General features: G+C 45.2%; 1 protein-coding gene and 1 pseudogene across 1 annotated transcript; one reads left to right on the top strand and one right to left on the bottom strand.

The window, feature by feature from the left end:
* Positions 1 to 1,041: 1,041 nt before the first annotated feature.
* On the bottom strand, positions 1,042 to 14,212 carry LOC139407979 (dynein axonemal intermediate chain 4-like; annotated as a pseudogene).
* A 6,414-nt stretch (positions 14,213 to 20,626) lies between these two features.
* Positions 20,627 to 23,949, top strand: LOC139406793 (probable proline--tRNA ligase, mitochondrial). The gene is made up of 3 exons (XM_071149828.1): positions 20,627 to 20,739; positions 21,382 to 21,971; positions 22,099 to 23,949. Exons 2-3 carry the CDS (start codon positions 21,405 to 21,407, stop codon positions 22,978 to 22,980), a joined length of 1,449 nt encoding a protein of 482 aa, XP_071005929.1. The 5' UTR covers positions 20,627 to 20,739; positions 21,382 to 21,404; the 3' UTR covers positions 22,981 to 23,949.
* Positions 23,950 to 24,132: the final 183 nt, after the last annotated feature.

Raw genomic sequence — 24,132 nt, 5'->3', positions numbered from 1 at the left:
TTTAAAAAAAAGGTATACACCTCACACACATGGTTATGGACTTAATAAAAAGAAGACACCTGTACCATGTCAGATATAGAATTGAAATGTATTACATTTTGAGTTTGCTTCCCAATATTTAACTTTATATACATCACAGAAGATTGAAATATAACAAAACTGTTTGACATAGTAACACTGGATTTTTGCCGGTAAAATTTGACTGCAGGAAAGGGCTACAATCTCTATAGAAATGCATTGAATAACTGTTACGCCCTGACCGTAGATTGCTTTGTATGTTTCTATTTTTTGTTTGGTCAGGGTGTGATGTGGGTGGGAATTCGATGTTTGCATGTCTAGGTTTTGTATTTCTATGTTTTGGCCGGGTATGGTTCTCAATCAGGGACAGCTGTCTTTCTTTGTCTCTGATTGAGAACCATACTTAGGTAGCCTGTTTTGGTGGTTATTTTCTGTTTAGTGTTGGTTGCACCTCGCAGAACTGTTTCGGCTATTCTTTTGTTATTTTGTATTTAGTGTTCAGTCAGTTCAGCTAATAAAGATGAACACGTACCCCGCTGCATTTTGGTCCGATGACTCCTCTTCTTCTTCCGACGAAAGCCGTGACAGAGCCACCCACCACAAACGGACCAAGCAGCGGGGTAACCGGGAGCAGAGGTTGATGGACTCATGGACATGGGAGGAGATATTGGATGGCAAGGGACCCTGGAGACAGGCTGGGGAATATCGCCGCCCCAAAGAAGAACTGGAGGCAGCTAAAGCTGAGCGGCGGCGATATGAGGTAAGCCAGCGCAACAGGCACGAGAGGCAGCCCCAAAATATTTTTTTGGGGGGGTGGCACACGGGGAGATTGGCGGAGTCAGGCGAGAGACCTGAGCCAACTCCCCGTGCATACCGGAAGCAGCGTAGTACTGGTCAGACACCGTGTTATGCGATGAAGCGCACGGTGTCGCCAGTGCTCGCTCATAGCCCGGAGGCCTATATACCAGCCCACCGCAAGTGCCATGCGAGACTGGGCATCCAGCCAGGGCGGATTGTGCCAGCTCAGCGCGTTTGGTCTCCGGTGCGCCGTTTCGGTCCATTGTATCCTGCGCAGGGGGCACACGGGGAGATTGGCAAAGTCAGGTGAGAGACCTGAGCCAACTCCCCGTGCTTACCGGAAGCAGCGTGGTACTGGTCAGACACCGTGTTACACGTACCCCGCTGCATTTTGGTCCAATGACTCCTCTTCTTCCACCGAAAGCCGTGACAATAACACAGGTTTTTTTTAAAGAAAGCTCCGGAAATATATATATTTTTTTACACATTTAACACCTTTTTTTGTTGCTACAAAACCTCCTCCATACTTCCATGAATGTTTTACACTCGTTCCTGGTAACCTTCAGAGTCTCATGACACTTGTAGGGGTCATAGAGCAAAAAGAAGAGTCTCCTCTTTCCACAGTGGAGTCATATTAGTTTGTAGCACAAACGGTTGGGACGATACAGACAGAGGTTAACACATCGGCTCAGGAAATATTCCATTTTTTTTTTTTTTTTACACTTAACATTTAAAATGTTTTACACTAGTACCTGGTTACATTCAGTGTCCCGTGGGGGTTGTGGAGCAAAACAGAGAACACTATCGTTTGTGAGAGTCTCATCTTTAGTAAGCCAAACAGTTCAGACACTACAGACATTTTCATGAGTAGACCGATTTTCGGGATGTCTCATGGTCTGACAAACAGCGCTGTGGCTCTGTCACTTTCCACTGCAGACTTGGAGGGCCGACATAGCGGATGTGGTGGATTGAGACGCAAAAAACCCCCCAGATATTTCTAGCTTAAATTGATGGGAATTGGTGTATTATGTTAATTAGATTGACGCACGGTTGCATCAGTAGACTCAAGGATTTGAGTCTAAATACATTTTTTTTTTTATCTAGTTGGAAATTTGGAAACAAGGGTAGTGATCCAGACAACAGATAGGTAGACACAGAGAGAGAGAGAAGTCATAATGGTATATCTGTTTACTACCATCATGAGACTCCTGTCAGTCCACTTTACCAGATGTTTATGTTTTTCTGCCCATTTGCTCCTGAAGCATTAGATTCCACTCCGTTCGACCCTTTTTTACTCCCATAACAATGACCTTTAACACTTTCTGAAATGTCAGGAAAAACCTTTAACCACATAATGACAGGCATTAGCTGAGTTGTGGGAGGTCGAGGGGTGTGTGTGTGTCACAGTCACTCAGAGACCCTCAGTCATCAGAACAAGCGCAATGACACCTTTCCTGTATGATTTGGTCAACAAGATCAGCAGCTTCATAGAATCAGGCAGAATTTCCATAAAATTGGATGACGTCAATTCCAAGTATTTCTGTGTTATGCTATTATTGAAGACTGGAACTGGGCATTGGGCCAGGTAAAAAAAAAAAGAAGTAAAACGTTTGGCTGATATAGATATTGATCTAAACTTTGAGAGAGAGTGAGTGTACAAGCAGAAACATGTTTTAAGGTAATAATACATTATCATATTTTCTATTCTCAATATAAAACCAAAACAGGCAAATATGCAGTCCGTCTGCAGACATGCTCTTCACTAATCTCATTGGAGGTTTAAAATGGAGACGTTCAGTCTCCTACAGTACTTCCCTGAGGACCAAACATTATGGAGACAGCCAATGATGAGGCAGGCTTGTGGGACACATAAGACCCAGGGTGTCCATCTACTCTCCACCCATAGAAAGATCTGTCCCTCGCACAGCTGGCTGGCCAAGGTGGAGCCGATGATGTCCTCTAACGTCTTACACTTGAGGGGAGAGAGAAAAGATGCCATAAGATACAATACAATATGTACTATTGAATTCTGTGGAAGACATTTGACTGTAAACTTTGTTTGCCCAGGGAGATAACAGCCCCCACAGACTGAGGAAATTATGCCTTGATCTGGGCAGAATATGGCAATTAATGGGAAAATCCAATCAAAAACTACCTTTTTTGGTATTTTTTTTCATTAGTCCCAAACTGTTTTGCATGTCAGCAATCAAGTTTTCAAGATATGACTTTCAAGAAGCAAAGAGTCACCGGCCACAAAACATAAATTGTTTTGAGTGGAGTTTCCCTTTAAAGAGATTCTACATTACATTTGTATACTTTTTAGCCAGTAGTTCTGAAAGTAGTATCCCTCACAATGTGGTCCCCGTACAACGTCCTATATGGGCACTAAGTCATTGCTCTCACTCTCTGTTGTGTCCCTCGAGCCGTTGGGCCTAGCCTGCCACCTCATTGGATAACGCTGGGCAGGCCTATTGCTAGCTGTCACTCAAATGTAAGGGGCTAAAGCTCATTGTCTAGAACTCAAATGGCTAGCTGGTTAGCCCACGTGGGGGAAAATGTAGGGAAAATGGTGCTGCACAGCTTCAAGAAAACAGGTGCATTCAAACTAGGGATTTAGTGGCTAATTGAGGCCACACAGTTATTCTGCTCATCGATCATTTTCAATGGTAAACTTCACATTGACACATCCAGCCCAAAGCAGCATGTTTATAAAATACATTCTTAGTCGGCAAAGTACTGTAGCAAGTGACAATCAGCAGTTGAAACAATGACAGCGTTCTCCCCACCACTGTTTCGGTATAACGCGGTGGGATGGGGCTAGAGAAATGCAACCACTGTCAAATTCAAAGACAGCTATGGATGCAAGGACTGGATTATAATTTGAACCATGCTTATTGTGATATACAATGTTTGTTTACATTTACTTTGTTTACAAACATTGGAGTAAAACAAGTTTAAATTGGGTTCTGATATGGTACGGCAGTTGAACTAAGCTCACGGGGCATTTATAAGTAATCATCTCTGGGAATCAATGGGTACATATAATTCATTTATAAGTCCAAAAATGGATGTACCAACTGCTTATTGCCCCCTTCGGTGGTCTGTCATCAGACAGATTTATCACACAGGGAACAGTTTGAAGCATGTTTGAACGTTAAAGCTCTCAGTGATTGAGATGGTGACTCACGTAGGTCATGCAGGTTAGGACATACTGCACAAAGATGAGTCCCTCTGTAAGAACAGAGCAATAAAACACTGCAATTGCAAGGTTTATGCAACAAGACCCATCTTTCTACTCTGTCCTGTAGTTGATACAATGCAGTTGGCTTATACTCAAACCCGAAGGGCCGGTTTACACGACATCATTTAACCTAGTCTTGGACTAAAAAGCACTTTCAATTAAGATTCTCCTGAAGAGTGTGCTGTAAAATGCACTCTAATCTAATCTCCTGCTCACCTGAGTTCCCTCTCCCACGGTGAGGTTCTTGAGCCAGTAGACACTGACCTGCCCCTCACTGTCCCCCACCAGGTTGCAGTCTGTCTCAGTAGCAAACAGCAGGGAGGTCAGCTTCACCCCAGGACTGGCAAGGCTCACAATGGTGGGGTCCAGGCTGGGGAAAGAGACAAGAGCATGGTGGCGATGGTTATTCATACAGTAGGCCATGATGCTCAAAGTAACGTGTTGATCAATAATGTCTTTGGAATATCATTTTAAGATAAGGAACTAGAGAGGGAGAGAAAGAGACGGGGTGAAATCAATTGTTCCCTCACAATTTATTAAGCGATTGAAAGTAACAGAAAAGGAGAGAGATAAAGAAAGAGAGACCACTCACCTGCTGGCTCCCAGGACAGACGCAAGCACGGTGGCCCACTTGGGGGAACACATGATGTCATAGACTGTCCTCATAGACTGTCACAGGAGGGAACAGATCCTGCCGCCACAGCTGAATTGTCTAATCAGAGCAGCCCAGGAAGATGTCCGAGCAGAACAGAGACCATGTGATGCGGGACAGAGGGCCCTGGGAGCAAGGAGAAGGTTAGACTTGTGGTTGAGGCTCGGGTTGAACCGGGATGTGGACATGAAGAGTTTGGGTTGTGGTTGGGTTGGGTCTAGGGTTAAACTGGGATGAGAACATGAAGTTAGGGTTAGGGTTGTGGTTCAATTAGGTTTAGGGTTGAACTAGGGCTGTGAAGGTCACAAAATGTCATCAGCCGGTGATTGTCAGGCAAATAAATGTTGGTCTCACGGTAATTGACCATTAATTAACAAACACATTTAGCATCTCCTGGCTTCCACACATAGCCTACATGCCATTTTAAAATGTATATTACATCTGTGTAATATAGCCTACACAATATATCCATGATTTATTTTAGACAGGTCTAAAGAAGCATGATATGAAGAAAATGTAGTCTATTTCAGAAGAACAGAATAGCAGCCAGGTAGACGTTGGAGTCCTAAAGACATAGGACCTATAAATAAAGTATTAACACAGAAGTAATGCATGTACAGTTGAAGTTGGAAGTTTACATGGGTTGGAGTCATTAAAACTCGTTTTTCAACCACTCTGCACAGTTCTTGTTCACAAACTAAAGTTTGTGCACGACACAAGTCATTTCTCCAACAATTGTTTACAGATAGATGACTTTATAAGCTTCTGTTAGGCTAATTTGACTAAATTTGAGTCAATTGGAGGTGTACCTGTGGATTTATTTTAAGGCCTACCTTCAAACTCTGTGCCTCTTTGCTAGACATCATGGGAAAATCAAAAGAAATCAGCCAAGACCTCAGAAAAAAAATTGTAGACCTCCACAAGTCTGATTCATCCTTGGGAGCAATTTCCAAACGCCTGAAGGTACCACGTTCATCTGTACAAACAATAGTACGCAAGTATAAACACCATGGGACCACGCAGCCATCATACCGCTCAGGAAGGAGATGCGCTCTGACTCCTAGAGATGAACGTACTTTGGTGCGAAAAGTGGAAATCAGTCCCAGAACAGCAAAGGACCTTGTGAAGATGCTGGAGGAAACAGGTAAAAGAGTATCTATATCGACATATCCTGAAAGGCCGCTCAGCAAGGAAGAAGCCACTGCTCCAAAACCGCCATAAAAAAGCCAGACTACCGTTTGCAACTGCCCAGGGGGACAAAGATCCTACTTTTTGGAGAAATGTCCTCTGGTCTGATGAAAGAACACCATCCCAACCTTGAAGCACAGGGGTGGCAGCATCATATTGTGGGGGTGCTTTGCTGCAGGAGGGACTGGTGCACTTCACAAAATAGATGGCACCATGAGGGAGGAAAATTATGTGGATATATTGAAGCAATATCTCAAGACATCAGTCAGGAAGTCAAAGCTTGGTCGCAAATGGGTCTTCCAAATGGACAATGACCCCAAGCATTCCATACTTCCAAAGTTGTGGCAAAACGGCTTAAGGACAACAAGTCAAGGTATTGGAGTGGCCATCACAAAGCCTTGACCTTAATCCTATAGAAAATGTGTGGGTATGACTGAAAAGCGTGTACGAGTAAGGAGGCCTACAAACCTGACTCAGTTACACCAGCTCTGTCAGGAGGAATGGGCCAAAATTCACCCAACTTATTGTGGGAAGCTTGTGGAAGGCTACCCGAAACATTTGACCCAAGTTAAACAATTTAAAGGCAATGCTACCAAATACTAATTGAATGTACTGTATGTGAACTTCTGACCCACTGGAAATGTGATGAAAGAAATAAAAGCTGAAATAAATCATTCTCTCTACTATTATTCTGACATGTCACATTCTTAATATATAGTGGTGAGCCTAACTGACCTAAAACAGGGAATTTTTACTAGGATTAAATGTCAAGAATGGTGAAAAATTTAGTTTAAATGTATTTGGCTGAGGTGTATGTAAACTTCCGACTTCAACTGTACGTAATACATCTCGAATGAATGACACAGAATGGGATGGACACTGTTCGTCGATGGCCTATGTTCCAAAAGGAATTTAAAGGCCTAGCTAAATAACTACAGCAATGCATGTGTAACTATCCTTTAGGAAATCGTAAGAACATGAAAACACTCTGGCCGCTCACCGTGGGATGGAAGTCGAAACAGATTCCCGGCGCCTGGCGTGATATCATGCCTCGCTCTTCCTCTCTTTTTTTCTCCAGCTTGCTTATTGGCTTTCTCATTCCTCGTCCTCTTCAGCTTCATGGGGGAGGCACAGGTTAAAGGACATGACGGCTAGGCTTATTACTGGAAGGTTATGTGGGGAAATGTTTACAATAGTTGTCTGCAAAAGGGTCTACACAAATAGGACGAGTAGTCTCCAGTGAGTGGGTATTTGGGATAATTGGAAGGGGCACACTTTTTTGAAAACACTAGGAGAAAGGTTTCCCACAACTTTCAGATATTAAAGTAAATCTTTACCTATGCAGTCGAGGCATTTCCACAGAAACCACTTGCTTATCCTGCTGATCTACACAGAGTCTCTCCCTTGTCCTCCCCTGACGGACCCCTCTCATGGTCTATTCACCTCACCTTCCAAACTGGGCTAGAGTGTTTGTGGGCACAGTCACTACACAGGGATAAACACACACACACAAATAAGTGTGCTTCAACTAAGAACCAGCCAAGTTAAATAAAGGTTAAATTTAAAAATGTTACAATAATTTTAAATAAATAGTTTGAGGTTCTTTACAAATGCAGTGAACCTCCCGTGCAGGGTTGGCGTTTTTATAGGCGCAGTCAATATGCAGGTTTCCTGTAGCACTCTCACAGATGCCAGTTCTACCAGCTTTGTTACGTCTGTGTAAGATGAGATCAGTATATATTTCAGTGTCTACTGGAAATGGGGATGATTAAAAATAGATAGTTACTCTGTCATCCCAGCTTAGGTAACCAGCCATAACAACAACAGACATACAGATGGATGATGAGAAATGGGGGAGAACAAATGTACAGGAGATACTGTAATAATTCATAAGTAATTCTTTTTCAAAGATAAACTCCACTGATGAATCACAAAGGTATAGCTTGTGGGTGAAGCAGAAATGTTGGTGGACGTTGGCTATGCTTTGTAAATCATTTAGCCTGTCTGTCTGTGAGTGCCACCTGCTGTCTATGAGAAATAAACCATGTAGATTTTGTCTCGCATTCTCTCTGAGGACACACAGACCTGCTATCAATGACGGGTGTCTTCTCTCTGGTCTCGACGTTGTAGGTGGCTATTCTGCCGTCATGCATCCACACAGCTAGCTGACTGGCGTTGCTAGCAGAGGAGTCCAAAGCAGTCACTCCACTCTCACAGGTAAAGATCCTCTCAGGCCACTGTAGATCCAAGACACAAGACTTATTAGCGTAGTCACTAGAAAACTATTCTCTAACCTGGCACAGGTACAGTAGTCTGGTATCAGATCGGTTTGTGATGTCTTGCCAAATGTTTGTCATTGTAAAGACCATAGGGGTTGGCTATACAGCACACACAGATCTGGGACCAGGTTACAGGCACAGCACTATTGTGGAAACTAATGATATTAACTGAGATGAAAAAGAAAAAAAAAAAAAAACAGGAATGTGAGAGGTGTCAGTGACATCCATCCCGTGGGTTTCTTCAGAGACCAGCAGCAGACCAGGCCTGATTTATGGTCCTTGAAATCAAACTGTCCATACCCCACTGCCAGAAGGTCCTGGAGACAGAAAGAGAGAGACATTTTAATGCAGTTAAGGTTATTTTACAATTTGAACACACATATCAAAAGACAACGCACTAAATAAATAAAATCATTACCATCATTGTGGTCGTCATCTAGAGCAGGGTTTCCCAAACCCGGTCCTGGGGCCCCCACTGGGTGCACGTTTTGGTTTTTACCCTAGCACTACACAGCTGATTCAAATAATCAACTCATCACCAAGCTTTGATTATTTGAATCAGCTGTGTAGTGCTAGGGCAAAAACCAAAACGTGCACCCAGCGGGGGCCCCAGGACCGGGTTTGGGAAACCCTGTTCTAGTGGACACATAAATAAAGCATTGTTGGGGAGCGACTGGCACATACTGGGTTCCCCTTGTTCCAGGCCATGCCGCTGACGTTCCATCTTGCAGTCAGCTCACGGCTGAAGGATTATTTATCCATTTTGAACATGATGGGAAAGTGTGCGTATATCCACAGAAATCTTGGACCATGTGGACGCACAACGTCTAGTGGTTTATCAGCTTTATCAGAATTCTAATAATGTTAGGCTAATAAAAACATTAATACGTAGGCCAAGTGATAAAACAGACGCATTTGCCGTTGATAAGGACATTGCATACCAGCAGGTCGCCTAACATATTTATTTTATTATATTGCAGGACATGTCTCTCCTTTTCTGACATGACTGGTTTATTCCGCCTACGCATTTAACCATCACTCATTAAATAGCCAACCATGCTCAAAAGTAAATAGACCAGGGGACCTCCCATGTGGCGCAGTGGTCTAGGGCACTGCATCTAGGGCTCTGTCGCAGCCGGCCGCGACAAGGTCCGTGGGGCGACGCACAATTGGCCTAGCATCGTCCGGGTTAGGGAGGGCTTGGCCGGTAGGGATATCCTTGTCTCATCGTGCACTAGCGACTCCTGTGGTGGGCCGGGTGCAGTGCACGCTAACCAGGTCGCCAGGTGCACATTGTTTCCTTCGACACATTGGTGCGGCTGGCTTCCGGGATGGATGCGCGCTGTGTTAAGAAGCAGTGCGGCTTGGTTGGGTTGTGTTTCGGAGGACGCATGGCTTTCGACCTTTGTCTCTTTTGCATAGAAGTGTGGGCTGTAGCATTTACTTTTAAACTGTTTGATTAGACAATCAATCTTGCAGAATGTGCGGTCAGTGTTTGGCACTCGCTATAGGAGGCATGCATTATCTGTTGAAAAAAAAGTAACTGCAAAATACTAAAATACACGCTTTACCATGAAAAGTGAATGGAGGGTGGTTTCCAGGCAGGGTTGTGACGCTCGCTCACGAGCGCAGAAATATAGTATGGCTCTAATTGTTGTTTACAAAGTGTATTGGAAAGTTCTTAGTAGCTAGCTAACTTTTTAGTTTGGATCCTGCGACGCAGTTGGCATCAGTTGCTGGGACTGCTAGTCTCTGTCCAGTGATCCTGCCGACCAAGAACGGGTCAGAGGAGCTATTTGGCGTAGCAGCTAGCAGGGTTTTCTTGAGGGCTTGAATGCAGCCTGTGACACGGTTAGCCATTGTGGCTGGTACCGCGGATTGTCCCGGATTTGTGGCTGTCTAAATTCCTGCTGTCTGTTGTTTTCAATCTTCCCTGTGACCTGTCCTGTCTGGAACTGCGAGGAGTAACAGCGTAACCAAGTTGCTAGCTACCATGACAAAGACCAAAGCCGGTGGGAGTACCATTGAGGACAGTGGTGTCTATCTATCACACGTGAAGGATCTTTAAGCAAACAAAAATTGTTCTACAATCACTGTCAGTTATTTCTTTAGAATTTAAGGCACATTTAACCAGCATGGCTACCACAGCATTCTGCAGCAATACACCATCCCATCTGGTTTGCGCTTTGTGGGACTATCATTTGTTTTTCAGCAAGACAATGACCCAAAACACACCTCCAGGCTGTATAAGGGCTATTTGACTAAGAAGGAGAGTGATGGAGTGCTGCATCAGATGATCTGGCCTCCACAATCCCACGACCTCAACCCAATTGAGATGGTTTGGGAGGAGTTGGACCTCAGTGAAGGAAAAGTAGCCAACAAGTGCTCAGCATGTGTGACCCGATTCAGGAAACTAGGTGTATGTTGCAAGTCACGACTAAAAAGGAGAGCTGTTTGAATGTAATTTTTTTTATTTTATCAAATGCGTTTTTTGGCAGAAATGCCTTCTCGAACATGTGAACTTTCATGTGCCTTAATAACAAACTTGTATGCCATCTGTAAATATGAATAACATTGTTAAATTACTAGTCTTGTTGGTTAAGCTACAGAAAAAGTGCAACCTTCCCACTAGCCATGATTGGCTGAGATAATGAGTGGGCTGGACATGCCGAGAGATGAGTTCGGATTGGTCTGCCATATAGAAGGCTTCTGTCTATTTGAACTCATCACTCTGTGTTGGTAATCCTGTCGAACGTGGCTTTTAAAAAAAGTATTGTGTAGTGGAGCTGCATAAGTGTTGCTTTACACTTTCTGGTGGATCAAGTTTTCAAATCAGTGGAATTAGAGTATGATAGCTAAAGAGATGGAGAAAAAAACCTGTCTCCGGATTACATCTTCAACCTAAGGGCAACCATGGTATGGCATTCCTGACAGGGAGACGCATCCATCGTGCATGATGATGTACACAGGTAAGATATTACACGTTTCTAATTTTGGCAGAAATTGGTTTCATTTCAAGCTAAAGTGTACTCTTAGCTAGCAATGTTAGCTGGCTGGCTCCATAACTGTTATTATTCATATCCCAGAGCCATATTCATGCAGAGTAGTAATGACATTATTTGGCACTGTGTTCATTGTTTAACTAGGTAATGTTAGCTGGCTGGCTCGTTAGCTAACATATGACGTGTGTGATCTTAAACGTTGTTTACCTAGCTAGGTTCATTGTTTACCTAGCTAGCTAGCTACGTGTGTTAAGCTAAAGTGTAATGTTAGCTAACTAGCTAACTTTAGCTGGCTGGCTCCCTAGCTGACATTATTATTCGTATCCCAGAGCCGTTTGCTTTTCTAGTTAGAACCTAATGTTAGCTAGCATTGAACCTGGTTGGTTAGCTTCCAGCACTGTGGCATTGTTGGCACTGTTCATTCTTGTTTAACTAGCTAATGTTAGCTGACTGGCTCGTTAGCCAACATTATGTGACGTGTGTGAACTTACACTTTGTTTACATAGCTAGACTCATCGTTTACCTAGCTAGCTATATGTCTTAAGCTAAAGTGTACTGTCAGCTAGCTAGCTAACGCTACGTGACGTGTGTACAACACCTGTTGAACATGGCCGATGTCAGTAAACGTCTGTAAAAAAAGCGTAATGAAATTGTTGACAGCAGAGCTGGTTAGGCTTTTTCATGTTATCCAATCATCGGCCAGAGTGTCAAGTGTGCGCTCCGAGAGCGAAATTAGATGGGTGGGGCTAAAGCTTAAGAGGGTGTGAACGATGCTGAATGGATGTAGACAAAGAAGAGCTCTTCAGCTAGATACCAAAACATTCAAAGGCCATTTTCTTAATAGTGAGTTTAGAAGATAATCAACTTTAAAATCAGAATTACTTTCCCATTGTTACTCAAATGCAGTGTATGATATACCATTTTGTAACTCTGACTCTTTGGATAAATGCAATGTAAAAAAACACTTTTACATTTTTCTACATGAGACCAAATCCAGGTGGTGAGTCACAACTCCTTCAAGACTGTTGGAAAAGCATTCCCCATTAAGCTGGTTGAGAGAAAGCCAAGAGTGTGTAAAGCTGTCAAGGCAAAGGGTGGCTACTTTGAAGAATCTCAAATATAAACATATTTGTATTTGTTTTACACTTTTTTGGCTACTACAGTCATGGCCAAAAAAGTATAATTTCCACAAATTTTGCTGCTTCAGTGTCTTTATATATTTTTGTCAGATGTTACTATAGAATACTGAAGTATAATTACAAGCATTTCATAAGTGTCAAAGGCTTTTATTGAAAATCACATGAAGTTGATGCAAAGAGTCAATGTTTGCAGTGTTTTTCAAGACCTCTGCAATCCACCCTGGCATGCTGTCAATTAACTTCTGGGCCACATCCTGACTGATGGCACCCCATTTCTTGCATAATCAATGCTTGGAGTTTGTCAGAATTTGTGTGTTTTTGTTTGTCCACACGCCACTTGAGGATTGACCACAAGTTCTCAATGGGATTAAGGTCTGGGGAGTTTCCTGGCCATGGACCCAAAATATCTATGTTTGTTCCCCGAGCCACTTAGTTATCACTTTTGCCTTATGGCAAGGTGCTCCATCATGCTGGAAAAGGCATTGTTCCTCACCAAACTGTTTCTGAATGGTTGGGAGAAGTTGCTCTCGGAGGATGTGTTGGTACCATTCTTTATTCATGGCTGTGTTTTTAGGCAAAATTGCAAGTGAGTCCACTCCCTTGGCTGAGAAGCAACCCCACACACGAATAGTCTCAGGATGCTTTACTGTTGGCATGACACATGACTGATAGTAGTGCTCACCTTGTCTTCTCTGGACAAGCTTTTTTCAGGATGCCCCAAACAATCAGAAAGGGGATTCATCAGAGATAATGACTTTACCCCAGTCCTCAGCAGTCCGGTCCCTGTACCTTTTGCAGAATATCAGTCTGTCCCTGATGTTTTTCCTGGAGAGAAGTGGCTTCTATGCTGCCCTTCTTGACACCAGGCCATCCTCCAAAAGTCTTTGCCTCACTGTGCATGCAGATGCACTCACACCTGCCTGCTGCCATTCCTGAGCAAGCTTTGTACTGGTGGTGCTCCGATCCCGCAGCTGAATCAACTTTAGGAGACGGTCCTGGCGCTTGCTGGACTTTCTTGGGGGCCCTGAAGCCTTCTTCACAACAATTGAACCGCTCTCCTTGAAGTTCTTGATGATCCGATAAATGGTTGATTTAGGTGCAATCTTACTGGCAGCAATATCCTTGCCTGTGAAGCCCTTTTTGTGCAAAGCAATGATGACAGCACATGTTTCCTTGCAAGTAACCATGGTCGACAGAGGAAGAACAATGATTTCAAGCACCACCCTTCTTTTGAAGCTTCCAGTCTGTTATTCGATCTCAATCAGCATGACAGTGATCTCCAGCCTTGTCCTTGTCAACACTCACACCTGTGTTAATGAGAGAATCACTGACATGATGCAGCTGGTCCATTTGTGGCAGGGCTAAAATGTTTTTTGGGGGATTCAGTTAATTTGCATGGCAAAGAGGGACTTTGCAATTAATTGCAATTCATCTGATCACTCTTCATAACATTCTGGAGTATATGTAAATTGCCATCATACAAACTGAGGCAGCAGACTTTGTGAATTTATATTTGTGTCATTCTCAAAACTTTTGGCCACGACTGTACATGATTCCATGTGTTATTTCATAGTTTTGATGTCTTCACTATACTAAAATGTAGAAAATAGTACAAATAAAGAAAAAACCTTGAATGAGTAGGTGTGCCCAAACGTTTAACTGGTATCGTTACTGTAAAAAGGTTCTCTCTCCCTAGAATTGTTATCTGGGTGGTAAGACGACAGGGTGTTAAATTGTGAAATGTCTTGGAAAGCATAGCCTATACAATAAAAGTTTACAATACAAGTATATAGTGGGAGTAAAAGTGGTGTCAGTGGCATCACCATTAATATGTCAGCTCCATTAGCTTTTAGGGTACAAACTTACTTTGTGACTTTCAGAGCCGTGATGGGCATGCCGGCTCTTTTCAGTGATTCGGCTCAGCTTACCAAAAAGAGCCGGCTCTTTTGGCTCCCAAACGGCTCTTTAAAAAAAATGTTTTGTATTTTTTCAAGTCAAACAGTTTGATAGTTTGACTATGATTGGTGTTAAAACAATTCTAATTAAATGATTAAATGAAATCATACTCTACTTTAACCACAATGTATTTAAAAATGCTGTCACACCCTGACCATAGTTTGCTTTGTATGTTCTATGTTTTGTTTGGTCAGAATGCCCACTCAGATCACACCCTATGTTGGATGTCTTGTTTCTGTGTTTGGACCTGATATGGTTCTCAATCAGAGGCAGGTGTTAGTCATTGTCTCTTATTGGGAGCCATATTTAGGTAGCCTGTTTTGTGTTAGGTTTTGTGGATGATTGTTCCTGTCTCTGTGTTTGTTGTCACCAGATAAGGCTCAGTCACTTTGGTTTTTTCTTTGTTCCTTGTTTTGGAAGAGAAGAGAACGTGAGCCGGGTGCGCCATTCTCCTTGCGGAGATGGTGCAAAATACATCAACACAGTCGGTCCCTGGGATTGGGCTGGCCAACACGATTCGGTTTGCTTGGAAGGAAAAGGAGTTGGAGCCTTTAGGATGGGAAACTTTTGGAAGGATAATATTGATGGGGATTCTAAAGCTGACGGTGAAGGACGTGTTTTGTTTCCAAGGCAACTCGTTGGAGGGAGCATACGACGTGGCACTACATACAGAGGAGAAACACGATGATATCCTGAGAAGGGCAAGAGCAGTGGGAGGTGAGAGGCCGATGAGCCACTATGAAATAACAAGCCTGGCGAGGAACAACTTTAGGGTTGTAACTGTCAACATATACAACCCATACGTTAAGGACGAAGAGGTGAGGGCCTTTCTGGGGAGATACATGGATAACGTCTCCTCAGCAAGGCACCTCAAAGACTCCCTTGGGTTTTGGAATGGGAGGAGAGGCTTCCAGGCCCTCGGGGAGGACCCAAAGGGACATGGTGGTTACCTCCATCCTCCTGCTATGTTCTCCCTGGGGGCTGACAGGGGGACGTTGTTTTATGCACGTCAGCCTCCATTTTGCAGGCGCTGTATGGCCTATGGCCACATCTTCGCCTCGTGCAGCGCAAGAAAATGCAGATTTTGTGGATCTGGGGAGCACGAGGCGAAGGATTGTGACGAGCCTAAGGCGTGCCACGGGTGTGGCTCGTTAGCACACCTGTGGTGGGGGTGTCCGGCTCGTCAGAGGTCATACGCGTCTGTGGCTGGGGGGGAGCAGGAGCGGGGGATGGGGGAAGAAGAGGAGGGGAAGGAAGAATGCCTCATGACCAGAGTACAGGCCCAGAGGGAAGGGTCGCAAGGAAGGAGGAGGAGCAAGAAGTGGCGGATGGAAGAGAGAAGGAAACGGAAGGCACGGGAGTAGGAGAACCAGGAAAAGCGGCGGAAGAAGGCAAGCGAGTGGAGGAGCATGAGAGAGAAGAAAGCGAGGGAGGAGTGGTGGAGAAGGAGACGGTGGAAGAGCAAGTGGAGTGGGGGGAAAGTGCCCTGGTGGAAGAGATGAGGGGTATGGTGGAGGAGCTGGCGGGGGAGGAGGGTGGTATCTCTCCACTGCCGCCATCACCAAAGAAGAGAATGAAGAGGAGGGTGCGATTGGCCGACAGTGAGAGGGAGGGGATGGCCAAGAGAGTGATGGGGGTGGGAGAAACCTCTGGGTTGCTGCTGGTTTCCCCAGGCCCTCAACTTATGTTGGGTGGGGACACACCTAACAAGACTCAGGACTGGGTGCAGGAGGAGGTGGGGAGTTTTTTGTTTGGGAACTCAGCCTCCCCTATTTTTTTCCAAAACAGCTGCAGCGCTGGGGAGGAGGAGGAGTGTGGGGGTAGACCCAGGGTGCAGGGCACCCCGGAGCCAAACACTATTCCTGCATCCTGGGTTGGTGAGATGGAGGAAGAGAGGGGGACGTTGGGAGTACAGATGGTGTTATCACCGGTAGATATCGAGCAGGGGAGCATCGGGTGAGTCTCCTGTTTTTGTTTTTTTCTGTCTGGGTTTAGTATTTGAGTGTATTACATGTTTTTATTTTATTCTTTCATGGGGTCTAATTTTACTTTTGTTAGTTTAAATGTAAGGGGTTTAAGGGATTTTGTTAAGAGGAGGGCGGTTTTTAGTTATTTGGAGGGTGTGGGGTTTGATTTTTGTTTTTTACAGGAGGTTCACCTGAGGGATGGAGGGGATGTTAGTAGGTTTAAGAAGGAGTGGGACAAAGGGGAGTCGGTTTGGGGTATTGGGGGGGTGCACTCATCGGGGGTAGGGATTTTGTGTGGGCACAGAGACGTAAAAGTGGAGGGTTCTTTTGTGGTGATGCAGGGGAGGGTTATAGCGGTGGATGTCACGATAAGGGATTGTAAATTTAGATTAGTGGTGGTGTATGGGCCACAGGTGGTGGCAGACAGGAGGGAGATGGTGGACTGTCTGGCGCCCCTGTGTGTCACAAATAGGAAATTAGTGATAGGGGGGATTTTAATACAGATTTAGGAATAGGGGGGGATAGCAGTGCAGGCGCCATCACCGGGCTAATGGCTTGCCATGGTCTGGTTGATGGTGGCCTGCACACTACTCCGAAAATGGCCGGTCCTACATGGCGCAACTCCAGGGGGGTTGCGCGGAGGCTCGACTATATTTTTGTACCCAGGTCTTTGGGTAAGTTGTCTGGGCGGCTGTTGCCTGTTTTCTTTTCGGATCACGACTGGGTGCTCCTGCAGGTGGGGTCGCCAGTCTGCCTCTTTGGTAGGGGGTACTGGAAGTTAGATCGGGATGTGCTGGAGGAGCAGGCTTTTGTTGACGGGTTTTTTGTTTTCTTTTGGAGGCTTGAAGGCCTCCGGTCCATGTGCGAGGGGGTGTTAGAGTGGTGGGAATTAGTTAAGGTGAGGATTAGGGCTTTTATAATAGGGTATTGCAAGAGGAAAAAAAGGGAGGAGAGGAGGGAGGTGGATCGTATCCAAAGGTTAATTGAACTCGAGTACGAGGCAGGCAACCTCGGCGGGTCGTTTGACTGGGAGAGATCCGCAACCCTAAAGGCGCAGCTCAGGGAGTTGCAGGAGCGGAAGGCTCGAGCTTTCCTGGAGCGTGCGCATAGTGGCTTTCTAGAACACAATGAGACTTGTTCAGCTATGTTCTTTAAGTCGGTTAGGGCCAGACAGAGTAGGAAGGTAATGCATGGCGTTAGGGAAGAAAATGGTAGTATAGTTAGAGAACCAGAGGATATGGTCAGGGTGACAACTGATCATTTCCAAGGTTTATTTAAGGAAAGGGAAATAGATGTAGAGCAGGGAAATGTGTTTTTAGAACACTTGTCCAGGCGGTTGCCGGAGGACATTAGAGAAGTGATGGAGGCCCAGATCTCAATAGAAGAGGTTGAGAGCGCTCTTAGGAGGATGGGAAAAGGGAAGGTGCCTGGGATGGATGGGCTGCCGGCTGAGTTTTATCTCAAGTTTTGGGGTATACTTGAACCAGTGGTCCTCGAAGTCTTGAAGGCCATCCTTGAGACGGGGGTCCCGGGGGGATCAATGGCTGTTGGTGTGCTGTCACTTTTATATAAGAAGGGGGAAGTAACAGACCTTGGCAACTGGCGGCCGTTGACCATGCTGTGTGTAGATTACAAGCTACTTGCAAAGGTTTTAGCAGACCGGTTGCGCACAGCCCTTCCCTACGTCGTCCATGAGGATCAGACGTGCGGGGTAGAGGGCCGCTCTATTAGATGGAACCTACAGTTAATCAGGGACTCCATCGCTTGGGTTGAAGATAGAGGACTGCCTTTAATGGTAGCAGCGCTAGATCAGGCGAAAGCCTTTGATCGCAAGAATAGATCATTTTTATTCAGAGTGTTAGGTCGATTAGGATTTGGGGAGAAGTTCATAGGATGGATTCGTACATTATATGTCGGAGCGGGGTGCCAAGTTAGTGTAAATAGTCACTTGGGTGGCGTTTTTGACCTCTCGTCTGGGGTCAGGCAGGGGTGCCCACTCTCGGCTCTCCTCTTCGTTCTGTACATGGAGCCTCTGGGGGCTGCCATTAGGGCAGACACAGGGGTGGAAGGCTTGTTGATCCCTGGAAGTGGTGGGCTGCATGTTAAGATGACGCAGTACGCCGACGACACTTCCTTGCTGCTGTGCAAGGACTCGTGCCTGACAAGGTCCCTTGCCATCTTTGGGGATTTCACCCGAGCGTCGGGAGCAGTTCTGAACCATGCAAAGTCTTCCGTCAAGTTTTTCGGAAGATGGCGCGGTAGAACGGATGTGCCCGGGGGGTTATCTCTCTGTGAGGGGGCCCTGAGGATTCTCGGGGTCCATTTTGAGACCTCCGGCTCAGCGACGCTAAACTGGAACATGCGTATCGCAGTGGTACAGAGGAAGCTAGCAATGTGGAAGGCTAGGTATTTGTCTTTTATGGGCAAAGTCCTGGTCCTAAAGGTGGATGTGTTGCCGTCTCTTTTGTATTTGGCGTACATCTACCCATTGCCGGCTAGTCTGAGGAGGCCTCTAGTGAGGCTTGTGTTTCAGTTCATGTGGAGTGGCAGGTGTGAGTGGGTCGCCAGGGCACGCATGCTCTGTCCCATCGGGGAGGGAGGTAGGGGTGTACCACATTTCCCCCTCAAGCTGGACGCAATTTTTGTTTCTTTCTTGTTAACGGAGCTTGCTCATCCAGTGATACACCCGCCCGGTTACCTCCTGCGGGTGTTCTTCTCGTATCAGGCGAGAAGCGTAATGGTGTGGTCTAACACGGGTCCTCGGGCGGAACAGCTGCCGTGGCACTTTGGTCATGAGTTGTAAAGAATGAATGGTATTGAATGTAATAAATTATTTTTTCAAAAAAAAAAAAAAAAAAAGTAGGGCTGTTTTCGGTTTTTCACGTTTCTTGTTTTGTATATTGTTCTATTTTCATCTTTATTAAAGATCTATAAAAATAACCACGCTGCGTTTTGGTCCGCCTCTCCTTCCCAGGAAGAATCCCGTGACAAATGCGTTGGTTTGTTATGAAAAATAATGCTATTAAACATTTGCATTTTAAAGTATAACTTTTTAATGTATATACACAAAGTGCATATAAATCTAACCATTCGAAATTGATACAATCTGAACAGCATCATAGAATATTACACCATATAAAAGAAAAATAAATAACAATTTGGGGTCAAGTGCAGCGGTTTCTTATAGCACTTGATTATATTAAATTCTGTGGAACTTTCTGTCCATTGATGAACATAGGGTGTCCATTACCTCTGTCACATGTCCTGTGGTTACCTTTGCTTCTCTCTGGTGGCTGGCTGTGATTCGCTACAGACCCTTACACAGGAGTATCATTTTTGAGGCAGTCACATAGCTGAAAAGAGAGAACAGTAACTTATTAGTCCAGGTTCATGTTTTGTCTACTGATACTAGTCTCATCTACTGCTCATATACATATATAATACTGTATTAAATTATGATGTAGTAATAACTGCTTACTGTACCTCTCTCCAGTGACCTGCTCAAAGGGTTCCAGGACTCTGAACACCTCCTACACCACCTCCCATTCCTCTTGGGTCAGAGCATCAACAGGTTGTGTGTGTGTACAACCGGCTTTATATGATTTTGTTTTGGCAAATTCTGAACTGTGCTCTAACATTGTCTACATTATTAAAATGCATCCAAATGCTACTGTGCTTGACTCATTTTCCAGCTGTTGCTTTCCTTCCTTCGTGAGTGAGTTGGCTCGGCCCTCCCTCACGCATCTTTGTTTCATTGGTTGACACTGCGTGTCTGACAAGAACAACAGGTGAGGCTGTTAGTCTGAGCAGACAGTCAGAACAAATGTGTGTGCGCTTGAGCATTCAGGCCTATTAGGTTCTTATCTTTCAGAGAAAATAACTCACAGACACTAGAGAAGCTTAACCAAGTTTTAATTCTTCCCAAAAGTTCGTTACAGCTGTAATTGACAAAAAAAAATTCACACGAGCACTGATATTTAACCCTTTCTCCTGTGCTGAGTCGCCTCCTCCACAACTGAACATCCAATTCATCTCTGTGGCTAGACAGAACCTTAGTCATATCTGTTCTTCCTCACTTCATCTAACCTGACCTCTACGCCAAAGTGCTGACTCCTCCCCAACTCAAGGCTGTCATGGTTATTAACCATAACCTTCTACATTTGAACATCCATTGAAACGGATACGATCCTGATTGGTCAGGAAAGAGAATAACCTAGTTTTGGGACTCCGTTGTTTGCTTTTCTGTACTGTGTTTGTCCATAACATAACGTCATGCATTCTCTAAATTTTGAAAATCTAATTTTGGATTTAAAAAAATAACACATTTTTAGCTAACGATAGCTACTCCAGCACAGTAGGTGGCAGTACACTGGGAATAGTTATCCAGGGAGATCTACATTACTCTTAAGAGGATGCATGGCTAGCATTCTTCTCTCGTGTAACTAATAGACATCGTATGAATCAAAATACTAGGTCATTGTTTCACTTTCTTACACAAGGTGAGTTGCTCTCTTACTTCCTCCTGAATTGCTGTGTAGAGCTTAGCTAGCTTGCCTGTTAGCTGTCTGTAAAGCTAGTTAACGTTACACCTGCCTGGCTAACGTTAAGGTTGAATCAAAGATACTGGTTTGTGGTTTCCCATTTTATTTGAACGCATCTAGCTAGCAACCTGGTACTGTCAATGGTTAAATATTTTACCATTGGAGGATGTAATGTTGTTATGGTATTGCATTGCCCAACAAAATAAGTGTCATGGTGTAACAGGGTGGGTATAATTTGTGGAACGTTCCAACAGGAATATGTTCCAAGAACTTCTTAAAGTACAAGGTTGCTAACAAACAACGCATACAAATTAGCATAATCAATTCTAGCTAACTAGCTGCCGAATAGGCATCAACTCACCACATAGCGTATTGTTAATGTTTGAGAGACATTTTTCGGAATTAACGTGGTGAGTGAAAACTTAATGAAATAGCCCCCTCCCTACCTGGAATCTTATTCGGCCTCTAGACAACTTTGTATGCGTTGTTTGTTGGCAACCTTGTTATTTACAAAGTTTTTGGAACATATTCCTGTTGGAACGTTCCACAAATTATACCCACCCGTCAAGCAATTATATGTATTATTTTTCTTAATTCAAGGATATTGACACCAGTCTGCTACAATGGAAGTGTTGATGCATCACCTTTGGCAGAGAGTCTTGCCCTGCCTACCCAGAGCCATGAGCACTCCCTGTAAAAGCTATTTGAGCTGTGCTGCTGGACATGCCCCCACTGACTCCATCTCCCGACCTAGCACACACCTTCCCCTAGTCTCCCATCTCTTCCAGCCCTCCAACCTGCGTGATGTGGGCCAGGAGAAGCGTGCTCAGGTGGATATGACCTGCAAGAGCCAGAGACTGATGCAGCAGGCAGGTCTCATTCATCCCTCCAACCCTGGCTGCTACTACTACCTCCCGGCCACCGTGCGCTCCATGGAGAAGCTGGTGAGGCTGATCGACCAGGAGATGCAGGGGATCGGTGGGCAGAAGCTGGACATGCCCAGCTTGTGTTCGGCAGAGCTGTGGAGACGCAGTGAGCGCTGGGACCTGATGGGGAAAGAGCTGTTCCGCCTGAGGGACCGCCACGGGGCGGAATACTGCCTGGGCCCCACCCATGAGGAGGCTGTGACAGAGCTACTGGCCTCTCAGGGAACCCTGTCCTACAGGCAGCTGCCTCTGCTACTCTACCAGGTATAGGATACAGTATGAAGCCTGATTTAATTAGTTTATTCAGAGTGTGGCTTCTTTCTTCTTTTCATACACTTGGGTTGATATTATAATGGTAATAAACTGATGTGTGTTTCATTTGTATATGCAGATCACCCGCAAGTTCCGTGATGAGCCGAAGCCTCGGTTTGGGCTTCTACGCGGGCGGGAGTTCTACATGAAGGACATGTACACATTTGACATGAGCGAAGAAGCTGCATACCACACATATGAATCTGTGTGTCAGGCTTACACCCGCCTTTTCTCTCGGTTAGGCCTGTGCATTGTCCAGGTCCACGCTGATACAGGAAACATTGGAGGTAAACTCTCCCATGAGTTCCAGCTTCTCGCCGACATCAGAGAGGACAGGCTACTGGTCTGTGGTAGCTGCTCCTTCTCTGCCAATGTGGAGACCATGGAACCAGGCCAGACAGACTGCCCACAGTGCCAGGAGGGAACGCTGGTGGAGTCTAAGGGCATAGAGGTAGGCCATACATTCTACCTAGGCACCAAGTACTCCTGCATATTCAACGCCACCTTCAACAACACCCAGAACAAGCCTGCTGTCACTGAGATGGGCTGCTTCGGGCTGGGTGTGACCCGGATCCTCGCTGCTGCCATCGAGGTGATGTCCACGGAGGAGGCAATCCGCTGGCCTGGGCTGCTTGCCCCCTATCAGGTCTGTGTTCTGCCCCCTAAAAGGGGCAGTAAGGTGGATGAGGTGGCTGGTTTAGCTGAGGAGCTGGCCCTCAGTCTGGGGGAGGCTCTGCCTAGGCTAAGAGGTGAGGTGGTTCTGGATGACCGGACACAGATGACCATTGGTAAGAGGCTGAAGGACGCCAGTCGGCTTGGATACCCGTACGTGGTGGTAGTGGGGCAGAAGGCTGCCGAGGAGACGCCCAGGTTTGAGGTGATCTGTCAGCAGACTGGTGAGACAACGTTCCTCAGTAGGGATGGACTTGTAGACCTACTCAGATGTGTGGAGACAGTCTGAGTTGCACTGACCTTGACATGGAACTGGACTAAACCTTTTCCCCCTCAGGAGACTGAAAAGATTTGGCATGGGTCCCCAGATCCTCAAAAGGTTCTACAGCTGCACCATCGAGAGCATCCTGACTGGTTGCATCACCGCCCGGTATGGCAACTGCTCGGCATCTGACCGTAAGGCGCTACAGAGGGTAGTGCAAACGGCCCAGTACATCACTGGGGCCAAGCTTCCTGATATCCAGGACCTATATAGTAGGCGGTGTCAGAGGAAAGCCCATAAAATTGTCAGACTCCAGTCACCCCAGTTATAGACTGTTTTCTCTGCTACCGCATGGCAAGTGGTACCGGAGCGCCAAGTCTAGGACCAATAGCTTCTACCTCCAAGCCACAAGACTGCTGAACAATTCATAAAAATCTCCGCCGGACAATTTACATTCACCCCCCCCCCCCCCTACACTGCTGCTGTTTGTTTGTTACCTATGCATAGTCACTTCGCCCCCACCTACATGTACAGATTACCTAGCCTGTATCCCTGCACAATGACTCGGTACCGGTGCCCCCTGTATATAGCCTCGTTATTGTGTTCATTTTTATTATTACTTTTAATTTTAGCCTACTTGGTAAATATTTTCTTCTTGAACTGCACTATTGGTGACGGGCTTGTAAGTATTTCACGGTAAAGTCTACACTTGTTGTATTCGGCACATGTTGGCAAGTAAAGTTTGATTTGACTAAACTATTGAACTACATGGAAGTCTATTGGTCCTCTGAAATGGGCATGCTTGTGGTTGGGTGGGATGATGACAAGTAGCAAAGAGGCTAGTGTTCAACAGGCCTATACCTACTAGCACCAATCTTTGTCTGATACGAACTGAGCTAGACTGAAATATATTATTACACTGAGATGGACATGCAGGTGGTTGGGTAGGTTGGAATAGGAGACAATAAATTATATGGTTCAGTAGCCATACATGTTTGAAGTCTGTCGTGAAAATCAATGAACACATTTGTAATTCTTATTGCCTTGTATCAATGTTTCAACTGGACTCACAGAAAAATATAGTGCACATTTTGGATCTCTCCACTCGAGTCAGATACACACATTGCTATGGAACAATTTAGTCATATGTCTGTTCCCTCTACGGAAGCATTTTGATGT

Source organism: Oncorhynchus clarkii, chromosome 4 (assembly GCF_045791955.1).
Source record: "Oncorhynchus clarkii lewisi isolate Uvic-CL-2024 chromosome 4, UVic_Ocla_1.0, whole genome shotgun sequence".
NCBI classification, from domain to species: Eukaryota; Metazoa; Chordata; class Actinopteri; order Salmoniformes; family Salmonidae; genus Oncorhynchus; species Oncorhynchus clarkii.
This window is presented reverse-complemented; position numbering and strand designations above follow the sequence as displayed.

Coding starts and splice junctions, on each gene's coding strand:
- LOC139406793 (XM_071149828.1), top strand. CDS start 21,405: ATGGAAGTGTTGATGCATCACCTTTGGCAGAGAGTCTTGCCCTGCCTA. Junction 21,972..22,098: donor TGCCTCTGCTACTCTACCAG/GTATAGGATACA, acceptor TTGTATATGCAG/ATCACCCGCAAGTTCCGTGA.